Source organism: Diadema setosum, chromosome 11, assembly GCF_964275005.1.
Source record: "Diadema setosum chromosome 11, eeDiaSeto1, whole genome shotgun sequence".
Classification (NCBI taxonomy): Eukaryota; Metazoa; Echinodermata; class Echinoidea; order Diadematoida; family Diadematidae; genus Diadema; species Diadema setosum.
The window spans coordinates 9240528-9256424 of NC_092695.1; the positions used below are offsets into that span (position 1 = coordinate 9240528).

General features: G+C 37.3%; 1 protein-coding gene across 1 annotated transcript in view; it reads right to left on the reverse strand.

Annotated features, from left to right (window-relative positions):
- Window positions 1-15081, reverse strand: part of LOC140235009 (septin-11-like) — a 15411-nt gene extending 330 nt beyond the window's left edge. Inside the window, exons 1-7 of the mRNA XM_072315046.1 lie at window positions 14958-15081; window positions 11788-11923; window positions 6961-7074; window positions 4784-4865; window positions 3932-4190; window positions 2716-2805; window positions 908-1004 (exon numbers count right to left, since the gene is read on the reverse strand). Of these exons, the coding sequence (XP_072171147.1) occupies window positions 908-1004; window positions 2716-2805; window positions 3932-4190; window positions 4784-4865; window positions 6961-7074; window positions 11788-11923; window positions 14958-15002 (823 nt within the window). The 5' untranslated portion in view covers window positions 15003-15081. The remainder of the gene's footprint in view (window positions 1-907; window positions 1005-2715; window positions 2806-3931; window positions 4191-4783; window positions 4866-6960; window positions 7075-11787; window positions 11924-14957) is intronic.
- Between the last annotated feature and the right edge of the window lie 816 nt (window positions 15082-15897).

Genomic DNA, 15897 nt, shown 5'->3' on the forward strand with positions numbered 1-15897 from the left:
CATTCTCAACTATCCACAGTGAATTGGAAAGCAACATATTGTCATCAGTGATGATACACAATTAATATTCTCAAGACATAAATGAAACACGCAACAACTGTTGTTGAAATTAAAAGAGAAAATGTTTGGGTTACATTACTGTGATTAAATACTGCTCCAGCCAAAAGATCATCAGCGAAATTTTCTTTCTGAATTTAACCCTCTTCCTTTATGACTGAAAGTTGTACAATCACTAACTTTTCTGCATGTATAATATTTGTACACTGATACTTATTATAATACTATAATTTGTAATGTTTACTTCTGATCACCAATCATTTAACACTAAGCCTGAAATCCAGGTAATGTTTTATTCTGCCATAATCCATCCTTAGGGCGCAAGTTTTTGCATTGAATTAGGCCATATACTGTATACACTGTTATTTTCGCGTACAGACATTTTCGTGAATGAGGTGGTCACGGACATTTTTCGCGAGCTGTTGTTTTCACGAATTGACACAGACCTAAATAAGCGCACTACTACTTTAGCGTATGGTGACATTTTCGCGGTCCAACTGAGATTCGCGAAATTTGCGAAAATTAAATCCTCGCGAAAATAACAGCTCATCCAGTACATGCTTGAGATATTGCATGAATAGTGTAATCAACAGTTTCCAACCACCACTACCACTACCACCAACACCAACACCACCACAACCACCATCACCACCACTACCAACAACACCACCACTACCACCAATACCAACACTACTACCAACACCACCACTACCACTATCACCACCACTATCACCACCAACACCACCACCACCACCAATACCAATAACAATATCAATACCAAACACCACCACCAACATCACCACCACCACCACCACCATCCAACTAGATTCTAAGATGCCAAACAGCTCACCTTGGACCACACCCCATGGGTATTGCCTCGCCCTCACCATCTTGTTTCCCATCTTCACCTCCTCTGTGCTCCCAACAACCGCAAAGGGCAGATGACCCTGTGAAAATAAGCACATGGAAATTTAGTGTGAGTGTGTGTGGGTGTGTGTGTGTGTGTGTGTCTGTCTGTCTGTGGCATACATAAGTATTAACCAAACAATACCACTCTATGGTCAAGTTGACCAACATAAGCAGAGTACAGTATGTCCCCAAAAAAATTACAGTCAAATTTTTGCCATTATAACAGCCAATATGATTAAACTGTCTGAATGCTACTTCAGGGTCTTAAATATATAACATCTTAGCTCTATTTTGCAGAAAACCCCATTCAATTTGGTTAAGCGGTCACAGAGAAATGTGGAATGTTGTAAAGCATGTCATAAGTTCCAAGTTTAGCACTTCGATGCTTTTGTGTGTGAATACAATAGACAGAACTTGGAGGGAAGAGATTCTTGACATCCTCTACAAAATTCCTCATTTCTCTCTGACTACTAAAGCAAATCGAATGGGGTTTTCTGTACGATGTGGGCAATTAGTTATAGTTTCATATCCTGAATTTGTATTTGGATTGATTCACTATCTTTAAAGATATCATTGCGGAGGGTCCCATTGTATTTTTTTTTTTTTTTTTGGGGGGGGGGGGGACATACGGTATAATCAGACAATCAAAATGCTGAGGTTTCATTAACCCTAAAGGGGCCGGGCTTTTTTGGCTATGCTCAGACCGGGGGGGGGGGGATGGATTCCCCCCCCCCCCCCCCCCGAGATCATCGGTGGTGCGATCGCGATGAAATTTTGCATGCGTGAGACCTGCGTCATAATCTACAAGATTGTGTCATAAGATTTTTTGAAACAATCAATTTCTAATTTTAATTAATTAATTATGCAAATTAAGCTCAAGATGATATTTTAGCCTAATTAAAAGTATTGAGAGTCTAATTTTTGATCTGTAAATCTGTTTTAGCATATTCAACAATTGTACATCACAAAAACTTCCAAAACTCATTTCAATTCTTATGTTTTTATTGTTTTCAGAATTTCTTATGTATTTCCTTGTTTTTCAACTTTTGTTTTTTCTTTGTTTTTTCATTGGAAATTGTCACTGACCACTTTTCAACCATAATTAGCACAAAATTAATCAATGAAAGTGATTAATTGTAAAAATAATCAGGTTTTATGACATTCATGACAGAGCACTGTTTTCCATAGGAAATGTACACAAAATCACAAAATTGTGCCCGTTTTGGGGCGACATTCCGTTACAAAAATGGGCGTGGCTTCGCAAAAGTATGCACGGATGTTGCAAATTTGGTCTCAAAAGTTGCGCGAGACTTGAACAAAAAAAGTCAAGAAGCCTCACGACGAGGCCTTCTCGCGTTACAGAATTATAGCGTGAAACGTCGAGGGGGGGGCGGATTCCGCCCCCCTGGCCCTTTTAGGGTTAAAGAAAGGTTCATCCTAAGTGTAAAGAGTTTTCAGACAGCTGCACAATGCATACACATCTATAAACTACTACACAGACACATACACACACAGATAGGTGATGCTTGATGCTTGATGGATATATAAATAGATAGATTGATAGGCATATAGATAGACAGATAAGATAGATAGATAGATAGATAGACAGATAGATAGATAGATAGACAGATAGATAGATAGACAGGCAGTTAGATAGATGGATAGATAGATAAACAGATAGAAAGATAGATAGATAGATAGATAGATAAATAGATAGATAGATCAATTGATATTCATGTGAAGGCTTACGTTCATGGTTGAGTTCAGTTCTGACACAGTCTCATCGTCGGTGGGGAATTGGTAGATCTGAACTCCATTGCTGACAAGCTCACTCATGATCTACAGGGGTACAAACAAATATAAGAAAAAGAAATAGTGGTCACTGCTTACTTTGTCATGACCGTTGTTTTTTACACCTCCATTCCTTCTTGATTTTTTAAACCATGGATACAATGTATACAGTATATGAGGCTCAGATGTACTAAGCAGAGTTTGATCGAGATTAAATTTGCAGACTTTCTTCAAGATCACATCATTTAATTTTCTTTTTATTTGAGAAGGAAATTGCACATACGGATTCAAGCACTCTCTCCAAAGGTAATGTGTGGAGTATCAATAATTATGTCACTGCATTTAATTAGTTTAGAGCAAAAGGAATTTTAACTTCAGACCAAAATCATTATATCAAGCCCTTCTGTTTCTTTTAATGCAAGTTTTGTCACATTATGGTGTACTTTGTTTCTTGTTCTTGATGTATAGAGATTGTAAAACTGAACTCTTGGCTGACTTCAGTCTTTAGTATAACAAAACTGGCAAAAAGCAGACATCTAACATAAATGCCAAACTGGCAGACAAGGAAATAGATCTACAATTTGATTTCATGCTCACACACACCAAAAAAAAAAAAAAAAAAAAAAAAAAATCCTGAAGTCTGGAAGACCTACTAACCTTCAGCTACATTTGATACTGTTGCCAAGTTACTAAGATCATGAAGACAGATACACTGTAGGTCATGAAAGAATGCATTTGACTTGCACACAAAGAACATGAACAACACATAAGGCTTTTTTTTATCATCTAATTCTAAACTTCTGTATATTTCACAATATGAAATATAATGACGACAAATGAGGTGAATGTTTTCATTTTTCCACAGTATAGTAGGTACGTGTACGTAATGCACATGAATATTTAATGGACTTGTTCTCATATGCTGCAGAACATATCCTAATTTATATTCCCAGCGTTCTTCACAGTTGATTTTGTGGATGTGTCGCTGTGGTAGCAGACCCGCAAGTATGACTTCTACAATTTATGATCAGAAATTAAGTATGCCTTAAAACTTTTGAATGGACAGGAGTCTCGATGAGCTGTTTTCAAATCAAACTCCTTAACTCTACAGTCTGCGTTCACTCTCTGTAGACTTGGGTCTGCAACAATAAGCATCTTTGCATTACATCCTCACCTTGATCTTGAATCTGTGGAGCTCGCTCTTGGAGATGGTGTCGGCCTTGGCGATGATGGGGATGATGTTGACCTTGGAGTCCAGCTTCTTCATGGTGACGAGGTCCAGGGACTTGAGGGAGTGTCCCGTGGGGGCGATGAAGTACAGGCAGGCATGGATGCGGGTGTCATGGTAGACATGGAAGGCTCGCTTGATCTTCAGCTCCTCCTGCAAGTAGTTCTCAAACTGAGCATCGATGTACTCCACAATGGACTTGTAGCTGAAAAGAGAGAGAGAGAAATGAAAGGGAAAAGGTGAATGTATGCATTCAGCTGACATATTTCCAAGCCCTCCCTTAATCTCCGGAAAGAGAAATACACAAAACATTTAATATGAACGATGATCTATGTAAACTTAGACCCCTGTGAAACACATAAATGCCTGTATTTCACATTTCATTCATTCTTCTCTTACAAATTCCAACATGCAAAACAAAGTAACATTGGGAGACTTGAGTATTTGCCTGTGCAGCTCCCAAACTCTGGAATGACCTACCATTAGAAGTCAGGAAATTCTCAACTGTAGTAGTCTTTAAATCATGACTCAAAACACATCTTTTCATTTAACTGTCTGTCATCATCAAGTACATCAGAAGTTTTCGCAGCACAGAAGAATGTATGTCTTTAGTTTCTGCGTTTTATAAATTGATATATTATTATTGTCATTATTTCATGAAACACAAAAATGCCTGCATTTTACAGTTCTGAGAAGAGCTTTAAAACAGTGACTGTTTTTTTTTTTGTTTTATTTTTTTTGTTTATATCCAAGAAATGTGTATAATGTAGATATTTTTGTTCTGGTCATTTGACTCACCTCTCGTCTTTGTTGATCTGGTCACCAAATCCAACAGTGTTCACTACAGTCAGCTTCAGCCTTACATTGGATTCTTGCAGTTCTGTTGGACAAGAAAATAATGGAAGGAGGATACTTGTAGTCATATGGACAGAAATACTCATTCTGTTTCTCCAATACATGTATGCAGACTTTCACATAGAATGCATATTTCATCTATGTACATAAAAGTGTTTTAATACAAAATTCACTAGTAGCAGGATGTATGCTAACCATGATTAAAAAAAAAATGTGACAAATGGCTCACCTAAGTCCTTTTATTAGTTTTCACTACTTTGCACATCTTGAACAACGAATGCATCATATCAACATGCATTCTGCTAGATATAAAGTACCGTTAAATTGAATCTGTACCATGTAGCTGCATATTTTATAATAGAGCAAATGGGATGAATGCTTATTGCTCCATTTCAGGAGACATCTTCTGAGCAGCCTTCAGTGAACACTGGCAATACTCATTAAGTGCAAGGCAGGACTGTTGATAAAGGGTCTGATAGAATGTTTCAGCACAGAGGTCATACTTGGGGGAGTTGAGTAATTGTTTCCTATTCAGATGCCTATCTAGCGCAGAAGAGGAAAGCCGATATCACGCTTTCCTGTATCATCCACTCTGTCCCTACCGACACTGAGACACAGGCCCTGACAACTGTCATATACTGTCACTTCTGTGTTTACTTTCCTTGTTGGCAAGAACATGAAATACAACACGGAACATGGGTGACCTCTGTACATCCATGCACTCTGCAGTTTTATCAAAACATTTCCTGTTACATTGCCTTAAGTGGCCAGTGAGGTTCACTAGCATCTTCATCCAGTAACATTCTATTCTATTCTATTCTATTTCTAATGTTTCACATATCAGACACTGTATGGAAGAGAGGCTACAGTCTTGGGAGGGCCTACAAAGTATGAAGTACTTTAGGATACATTTACTTGAAAAAAAAAAAAAGTTAGAAATAAAGCAAAGACCGAATGCATCTATTTTCATAGTACTTACCAATAATCAATATTCTCGTAAAAAAAAAAAAAAAAAAAAAAAGATTATTTAAAGGTATTATGTGTGCTTTGCATCATGTGCGAGCTACAATGTACACACACAGCCTTTTACCATAAACTTTATAAAGCTATTAATTGCAAATAAGAGCAATTGTTCATTTCTTTCCATAACTCTTAACAATCACTGAATTGCCAATATGGATCAGAACCTCTTGAACAAAATAGATAAGTAAGCTTGTGTGTTAATGAAGAAGCCAACTTAATATCACAAATTTTGGTATCTTGCATTGTATTGACAAAACATCACTGGTGGATTTCCATTATTTGTAAAGATGACATGTCCACAGTAAAAAATGACTGAAGGATAATACACTGTAAAACTGGCATAACATCAAAACATGCAGTTCAGATATGAGAACCTCCCACAAATCAGATGAATAACAGGCACAACCTGCATAACGTCTCTAACTTGGATGAGTTTCACAATTTTTGAAGAACTTGTTTCCAATCATTATTTAAAGGTAAATTTTGAACACATGAAGAGCCATTTGTGACATAAGCTTTGGAGAAATGTGATTCAAATTTGCTTCCAGAAAAAACAACAACACACAAACAAACAAACAAGCAAATACTCAAATAGCACGAAACACATTTCTAACCACATAAACAAGGAAGTTCTTCTCTAAGTCTGAAACCTCTCCTCAACAAGTCATTTAGAATATAAGTGCCTGGCAATTGCAAAATCTAGAGGCATTTCAAGGACTTAACTCCCTCTGATTACCAATGGCACCTCTTCCTTACGCAATACAAATGACATTTTGTGCAAGTAAATGACAAATTGCCCTACAAGCATTGAATTGATTAGTGGTTGTTGTGTTTTTTAGTGGTAGCCATAATAAAAGAAATCATGGGTGTACGTACGCCCATGATTACTTTTTATCATGCCACTGCTCAATTCAGTGCTCATTTACTGTGATGTAGGGCAATTTACGTCGATGTAGGGCAATTTGTCAATCAGTTGCATAAAAACCTCTCGACGGAAGAATTTCATGAATTGGAGATGACATTTTGATTTGGTGGTCCTGCTGGAGTTAATAGGCCCTGCATGAAGGGTTGACATGTATCTCCACCCAGAAGCTTACCATATGTGTTGGCCTTGAGTTGCACACCTGGTAGACTGTGTGATGCCTGGACATTTTCAAACTGTGTATTGAACAGAGTGTCCATCAGGGTGGACTTCCCCAGACCTGTCTCACCTGGTAATGTATGGGAGATAAAGAAGTAACAGACATCTGTGACATATGGTGCATAAAAATACATGAAGACATGCAGCTGCCCTCCATTAACCCTTTCTGTGCCACGGACTTTGGACAGTGTGTACAACACTAAGGGGGATTTCTGTGCAAATCTGCACCGGAAATACATGAAGAGTTAAAGGACAAGTTCACCTTCATAAACATAAGGATTAAGAGAATGCAGCAATATTAGTAGAACATATCAGTGAAAGTTTGAGGAAAATTGGACAATCAATGCAAAAGTTATGAATTTTTAACATTTTTGTGTTGGAACCGCTGGATGAGGAGACTACTACAGCTTGTGATGTCATATGCGTACAACAGTATAAAGAAAATATAAAGAAAATTCAACATATTTTCACTTTTTTCGCATAATAAAAGAGCACCTGACATGCTTCTTTCTAAAGGCAGGGGGAATAATATTACCCATAACATATGTCGGTAACGAGTCAAGGAAATGTGTACTTTTTTCAAAAGATGGAATGTTGTGAAATTCTCTTTATATTTTCCTTATATTGTTGTACACATGTGACATCATACACTGCAGTAGTCTTCTCATCCAGCGGTTACTGCACAAAAACTTCAAAAATTCATAACTTCTGAACAGATTGTCTGATTTTCCTCAAACTTTCAATGATGTGATCTACTAATAATGCTACATTCTCTCAATCCTTATGTTAATGAAGGTGAACTTGTCCTTTAAAGGTAGGGAATCCCATTTGCATGCCTTAAATGAAGAGTTGTATAAATACAGTGGTATGTTGAAGAGAGTATCATTTTAGAAACTCCCATAAAGTATTGAAAGTGGAAGGTAACATTTAGTACATTTTTATTGACCGTTAGATTTTGAATTGAATTTTTTTCGGGGCTCACCATAAATTCTAGTACATTACTAGGCTACCTTTGCAGGTCCATCATGTATATTTTGTGAAGAAAGTTCATCAAAACTTACAAACATTTCTATATACATTCTTGCCACACACTCTATATGTTATTACATCAGCTCTTATACTTTCAGATTTGTGTTTACAGATAAAAAAAAAAATACAGAAGACTGCAACAAAAAGGCTTAAGTGTGGCTGACACACAGAACTACTGAGTAGTTGAGTTTTGTGCATTATTCAAATTGTAGATAACTGTTGACTTCCAAATTTCTCAGCAGTGGCCTAAACAAGTCCCCTAAGGTTCATATTTAATGTTTTGCTGCATTTTGGGAGGTCTGTAAAAGGTATCCCCTACCTTTAAGGAATTTGTGTGTGTGTGTCTGTGTGTGTGTATGTGTGTGTGTGAGTTTTTTCTCAATGACACATAGGTGAGAAATGTGTTGCAAAATCCCAAGCTGCCTAGACATACAGCTTTAGGAGACATCATGAGAGAAGGAAAAATTATGCATGTGGATACATGTTTCAATATGAACCTCTAAAAAATAGAAATAAAGGGAAAATGCAAATACCCCCATACAGGTGTTTGCTGAGATATACTTTGATATCACCACACATTGTTTTTACTTGCTCAATACTCTAATTTCATAACAAAGTCAATGAAAAATCTGCACATTCAGTCACTGTCAGTCTATTCCAATAAGCTTGTCCCATTGTAGTTTATTTAGTTGCCTTGGGAGGGTCGAAACCACATTTTGCTTCAAAGACATAAGAAGTAAAGACACTCAGGAAGTGCAGTCTCCTGCCTAAAACCAGCCAGGAAGGTATGAATGCTACAGTTAGGATCAAGTGTGCTCATACAGTAGCAGAAAAATGCCTTGGCACCGTACACTGTGAGAGTCAGAGAAGACTTAAAGTGCAATTTTACCCTCATTCAAGTTGACTCTGACAGAGTAAAATCAAATGGATAGAATGGTAGAAGTTTCAATGAATTATCACAGGAATTTAATGTCTCACCATGTTTCATAAGGCTGTGACACTAGTTGCAGCCACAATATATGAGAGATGATGTGATCAGAATATCCACTAACAAGTTTCCCAATGACCTATTTACAAATCTTCACCAATTTTTATTCTTTCTGATATGAAAATCAGTGAGAATAGTGTGTGTGAGTGTCCTTTGTCTCAAATTACAATAACTCAGCAATGATAACTTTCAAGCGGTTAGGGGGTGTAATGGCTGAATTATTTGCCAAGAAAAGATTTACACTATGACTTCCCTACTCTAACTTACAGCAAATAATATGACACATACACGTAAATGGTAATCATCTCATCTAATTTGCATGTATACACTGTATACAGTTGCAACACATTACTGTTTTGTGAGAACGCATGAAACTTTTACTTCATATTGTGTCAGTGTGTGATGAAACTGCTACCACTCTGTTTGTTTGAATTACTGCATACATGGTAACCCCAGAAACATGTGCGGCATGAAACTTTCTTGAATTGCCACTGGCATTCAATGCATTGTGTAGAAAAGACTTTCGCATACATTTCACTCTTGTCAATCTTGGCTCCTCATGAAATTTCTGTTTTTACAGTATTCAGTAAAGTCTCTGTGCACATAGAGTGGCAGTGCACTTTAAATAAAGGGAAGAAAGGTGACAGCACAAGGGCAAAGTATATAGAGGGGGCAGTCCCATCTGTTTCCTCACTCGATCCCTGATGGGCTGAACACACAGGGTGCTAACCTCATTACCTGACCTTAACGAGTTTCACTCCTTGGCTTTGGATTACACATCAAAGCAAAATACATGAAAACCTGCCTCCTAATGAGAAGATGACAGGGTAGAGAAAGTGAGCATAGAGGTTACCCTAAACTTCACTGGCAGACAATTTGTATAGAGGGATTCTGTAATGAAAAGATTTCAACTTAACTTATGTATCATGGTTAAAATCAGGTACTGCTTCAAATTCAAGCCTTTGGTTCTCCATCTGGTACAGTTCTCTACTGCACCAGTTCAGAATGGACCTTTAAAAACTTCCTCAAATTTATATCAGTATATCTAATTTCACCACATTGCAAAGGTGACAGGGGAGACAGAATTAGAACACACATGTACATGCATGAATTATACCTTTCCAAAGCACAGCAGCAGAATATTTTGTTACAAACTAATGTTGACTTTCAAGCACTGCCTGTTTCACATGGAGAGCCTTGACTTGATTTTGAAACAAGCAGACAATATAACTGATTGCTACAAACTTTGAAAAGCCACATTATCCCACATCCACTTTTTAATCTTTCTATTTCATGTATTAGAATGCTAGAGTAGAGACATTTAATGTTTTTTCCTAACTCTAGTAGGACAGAGTAACATATGTACAAGCTTTTTGAGGTCCTTGAGACATTTGATAGCATATCTTTGGATAATTGACATAATTAACTACAAGGAAGCCTTAAGGCTGGCACAGTATGGATGCATCAATTGCACTTGCAATGAAAATTAATGTTCACTTTCTGCAGCAAATCTTTTAAAAGGAGTTCAAAAAAATTGTGACTGATACAGTATGTAGTGACATCATTATTATAGAGATGGTCTACATACTTTATGAATGGAATATAGCAATTGAAGTTCAAACTGAAAGTTGTCATGATATTTTCTCTTGTATGGTCGCTCTAAATTGCTCATCCAACACAATTACCTCCACTGTGTTTACTATGAAGGGATCTGCAGTTGGCATTACTGAGCACACTATAACATCCATACATGAAGTTCAACTGATTGAAATTGACTTGCAATTGAACTTGAAATTTATCAAAGCTTTTTCATCAGTGGGGCTAGCAAGCATGTGCCACAATCATAGTGGGAGTTGAAATAATGAATGCATCGGACAATTGCATGACCAGTTTTAAGATACTCAGTAAGTAATATCAGTAACATTTCAATAGTTTTTTTTTTTTTTTTTTTTGTCTGCTTGACCCCTGGTATGTATTTTAGGCAAGGTCTCCACACATGGGAAAGGGAGGTGCTGTATCATTTTACATACCCGGCCATGTTTCAGTAGTTGCCCAACAAAGGTGGTTTTGTGGCACATTGACTTAAAAGGCCAGAATCATGCTTGTATATTTACATACCTGGGTGCCACTCAACCCTTCCTTTCTTTTTTTTTTTCTTTTTCTTTTTTTGCTAGTTCTTTCTTTCACTGTTGTTTTGTTTTTTCTTTGCCCGACGTATTTACATCAGGAAAGTAAATGACCAGTCAACTCGATGACCTGAAAACAACACAACTTTTACTCTCTCCTACACATTCTTTCAAAAAGCAAAAAGAAAAAAGAAAGTATACATATAAACTGAAAACCCCCAAAAGGCAGCTGATGTGTCCTCAATCGTCCCAGTCTGCATTACACAAATGCATCTTCAGGTGCATATCATACTGATCTTGACCTTCATCTGAAAAACAGAAGTAGTCAATGTCCCTTTAATACCAAATCTTTAAATATGATTTATTTTTTAAACTGCATAATTATATTGATAACTCATACATTCATCCTTAATTTTGTAAAAAATGAAAATGGGACAGGAATCCAATTTTGTATATAATGTTTGAATATCACTGGTCTCCCAATAGTACATGTATACTGAACACAGTCTGAACTGTTGACATGATAATATTCTAATCATAAATATGCTTCAAAATGTTCTGATGAAGTACAGCTTTGACTGATACTTTTTGATGAAGTATAGCTTTGACTGCTAGAATTAGGAAGGGTTCTGCCACTTACCGACACACAGGATATTGAAGGCAAATCCTTGGTTTACAGACTTGTTGACCAGCTGGTCTGGCAGGCTGTCGAAGCCAACATGGCCCGAGAGAGGAAGAGTTCGAATTCTTTCGGCTGGTTCTTCATTGTGACCAACCTACAAGGGAAAAATAAAAACAAAAACAAAATAGCATGAAATGTTATCAACATGCTGAGGTCATTGATGGTCAAAATGAAGAATCAAGTTACATACCAGGGGAAAAAAACAAACAAACTTGTAACCTTGTAGATAAATGGCGATTCCTTTCACTAACATCCCACTTGCAAGCACGTAACTTGTTCTGACACACAATCAGTAGCAAAGAGATTCCTCAAGCTCCAAAACCTAAATTGTTAAACATTCAAACATATTTACTGTTTAAACACTACAGTGTGAAATATATTGTCAGTGACTGTCACTGGATGAACCCTTTGTACTCAACAAGAGTTGTCTAACTTGGCAGTTTATTTAATGCAAACATGTGGTGCTGTTCAAACTGTCTCCACGTGATTTATTGGCATCTCATCAAGTACAACTATGTAACAGTGCATGATCACACTACATACATGTGTTTTGAAGAAACCAATGCCCATAGGATAAAAAGGAGAAAATGTAGAATTGAACAGAGTTGTAGCATGCCTGTGATCTGGACCTAAAAGAAGACATGATAAACTATTCATATGCCAAATATTTTGCGAATTGATGATTCTGCAAGTGGTTGAATTAGTGATCAAGAAATACAGCACTGAAATTAGAAATAAGCACTACCCTAATACCCCTTTCAGGTAATCGTGGATGCGGATAATAGGAGCACTAAGTCGTAAAATTTTGATTACATGAACGGGAGAGGAGTAAAAAAGTGCGCATTATTTTGATGCTGCTATTATCCGCATTATTGCAGCATGAGGAGATGATCGAGAATACATGAATGCGTTTTACGACTTATGCGCACTAACATTCCACAGTTCGGTCAAAGGTCACTCGATTTCCCGCACAACCGCTGATTGCTGAGCTTGAGCGAGAGCTTTGCACACACGTGAGTATATATCACCGGAAACATTACGTCATTATAAAGGCGTGCGCAGTAACCATGACAAATACTCCCGTCTTTCGCACCGTTATATGAACAGGCGCTCGTAAAAGTAGTGCGCACTTGATGGGATATATGAACGCGATTTTGATTACTTCATCCGCATTATTTGGATGCAGATAATTGAACCGCGATTACCTGAAAGGGGTATAAGAATCATTCCTTTTTCAAAAAGACAAATTCTATCAATTTCCCACCATGGAGATGTACATGTATATTGCCATGTCTTATGAAATTGAAGGGCAATATTGTGTGTTCTTAATTTTGTGACTGCCAGTTCACTTGGCAGTTGCAAAATATGGTAAGAATATGCATTGTAAGAGGTTACACTAGTGGACACAATGTTTTTGCTCAGTGTGGACACTGGACTGGACACTAGTGGACAGTCATGCAGACAATAAAAAACTTTTAGGAGCAAATCAGTCTTACATTCAGTGGAACATGCACTGTGTACGTGCATGCACAAGGTTCCAGGCAATCCTGGGTTTTTAGGGGGCTAAATTATTTTAGGCTTTTTAGGCTTCTAACTTCTGCGCAGACATTATACATATGGACTAAAATCAATGTTACCCCAACCTAACCCTAACCTTAAAGTGTAACCCTATTAAACCCTAAAGCCCCCTAAATTTAATCATATTACTTTGATACATATCACTTGACTTTTTTTTCACCTTTAGCGGGGGGGGGGGGGGGGGGGGGGGGATACATATGGAACCCTTGCCTGGCTTCCCATAGTCCGTATGTAGCGGCACTGGCACAAAGGTTCAACCCCCCGTGCCAAGTTTCAACCATGCGCAAAAGTGTATAGGTTTCTACAGATAGCAGCCAGTCAAATTCTCTGCGTAATAATGACATTCAATACGCACATGACTTTAAATAGACTAGCCTTACAGAGCATTGTATGGGCTGAAATTCCAAAAAATGTGACAGAAAATGTAGAAATCAAAGAAATTCACATTTCAAATCATATTTAGAAAAAGATGACAATTTATCACAAGATTTTATCGTGTAAATTGTTTGAAATGTTCATGTTAGATCTTTCACTGTACAACATTTGAGCCTCAACCTCATTTGCCAACTTTCTTTTGTCGTCCGCTCCGTAGTTATGGGTAAACAAGGCCCCCAGCGTGCGCTCTACAACTTCAATGAGTACAACTACATGTAGATGCGCACGCTGGGGGCCGAGTTTACCCATAACTACAAAATTCTGTACGGAGTACGGTATATGATGGATCGTGGGCATAAATTAGGATTCTGGTGCATGGACAAGATGTGAAAAACGTTGATTATTCCATTACGAAAATCATGTCTGGAATTATAATGCGATTTTACAGTACACCACGCCAAAAAAAAAAAGATAATTTTTTTGTAGAGGGGTTAGATTCTATTTCTAATTTGATGTCTATTTTCCAAAAAATGAAATCATTAATTTACATAATTTTGCAAAATTCATAATTTTCAGGACTTTGTGAATAACTAGTGTTATTTTTGGCTGAAATTTCATCCTCTGAGTACTGAATTTAGAGCGACAGACAAAAAGCATCCGGTGATACAATCCACTTTCCTACATCCAGTGCAGTCAGGCAGTGTTAGTAGCTGACAAGAATGAATGACAACAGTTTCTAGAGCCTCCCTACTGGAGTGTACTGACATACATTGTAGAACCTACAACAAAGTCAACTTTACATAATAAATCTTGATATAATTGGGGTCTATTCAGTTGTTTTTGATTGCCAAGCAAGTTCTTCATTCTGACAGTGAGGACGTTCGTATTGGGAGTAAACCCACCCGTATTGAAACCGTTACGTTTTGCGTTTAATCTCTCTCCACTTTTATTTCGCCTGGCCTGATCCGACGCGGTCACGCCCAAAGCTTATCTGTGGATTAGCCGGGGCACACAGTATGCTATGCCCGCGGCTGCACACTCTCCCTCGCTTGCCACGGCTGACAACCATCAGACAAGCTCGTCTACCCGAGTTATATCCCGCCCTTCTCAAAAGGTAGAGATATATGATATTCTAGAAGCGAATATCCTTTAAGACAGCTGATGTTCATACTTACTGAATTTTCTTGTGCTTCCTTTCTCTGCTCACTCTCCATCGTCATTTTGCCGAAGTCTACGAGGATCCAACTTTACAGACAAAACTCTCCCGTTGAAGAGCGACTACTTGTGCAAAATGGCCGATAAAGTTAACAAGCGCCATCTGTCGTCCACCACTTTTATACACTGTTCGTTCGTCGATCGTATTGGCGTAGTGAACGATCAAGTACTTACAGTACCCCGATCTGCCGGTACGTGTACTTATATTGACAATAAAAAAAAAATGGGTGACACTATCCATGCAGATCATTCGAACATTTGAAAACTAATAGAATATCCTGGTAGTGTTTATCCTTTTCTTCGATTTCATTTCTGGTCTAACCAAACACTATGAAAAATTGGGACGATTTCTCATTAGTGCAAGAAGAGTACACATGTCTCAGTCTGCACATAATGAAATGTTGAGCTATAGGCTCATCTGTTCATACAAAGACATAAATATACTTAGTATACCATTCTTGTTAAGTTGTGATATTTGTGATTAAAGCTGCTAAAAACAACAAAAAACTAATAAGCAAATACAGGATATTTTTAATAATAACTTCTAGAATATTCCTTGTCATGTTACAAGTGAGGTATTACTGAAAAGATTTAATTTTGCTCTATCTGATGATGGACTTAATTGAAATGTTTATCTTCATATATATTACTACATATTTATTTATATAAAATCGATTCACAATGGGAAATTTACCTACATCAATCTCTCCCCTCTCCTCCCTCTACACACACACTAACACACACACACACACACACACACACACACCTACATAACATGTATGTTAGTGTCATTATATATATATAATATATATAGTTATATATATATATATATATATATATATATATATATATATATATATATATTCACACTATCATCCCTGACGAAGGGGAGGCCCCCCC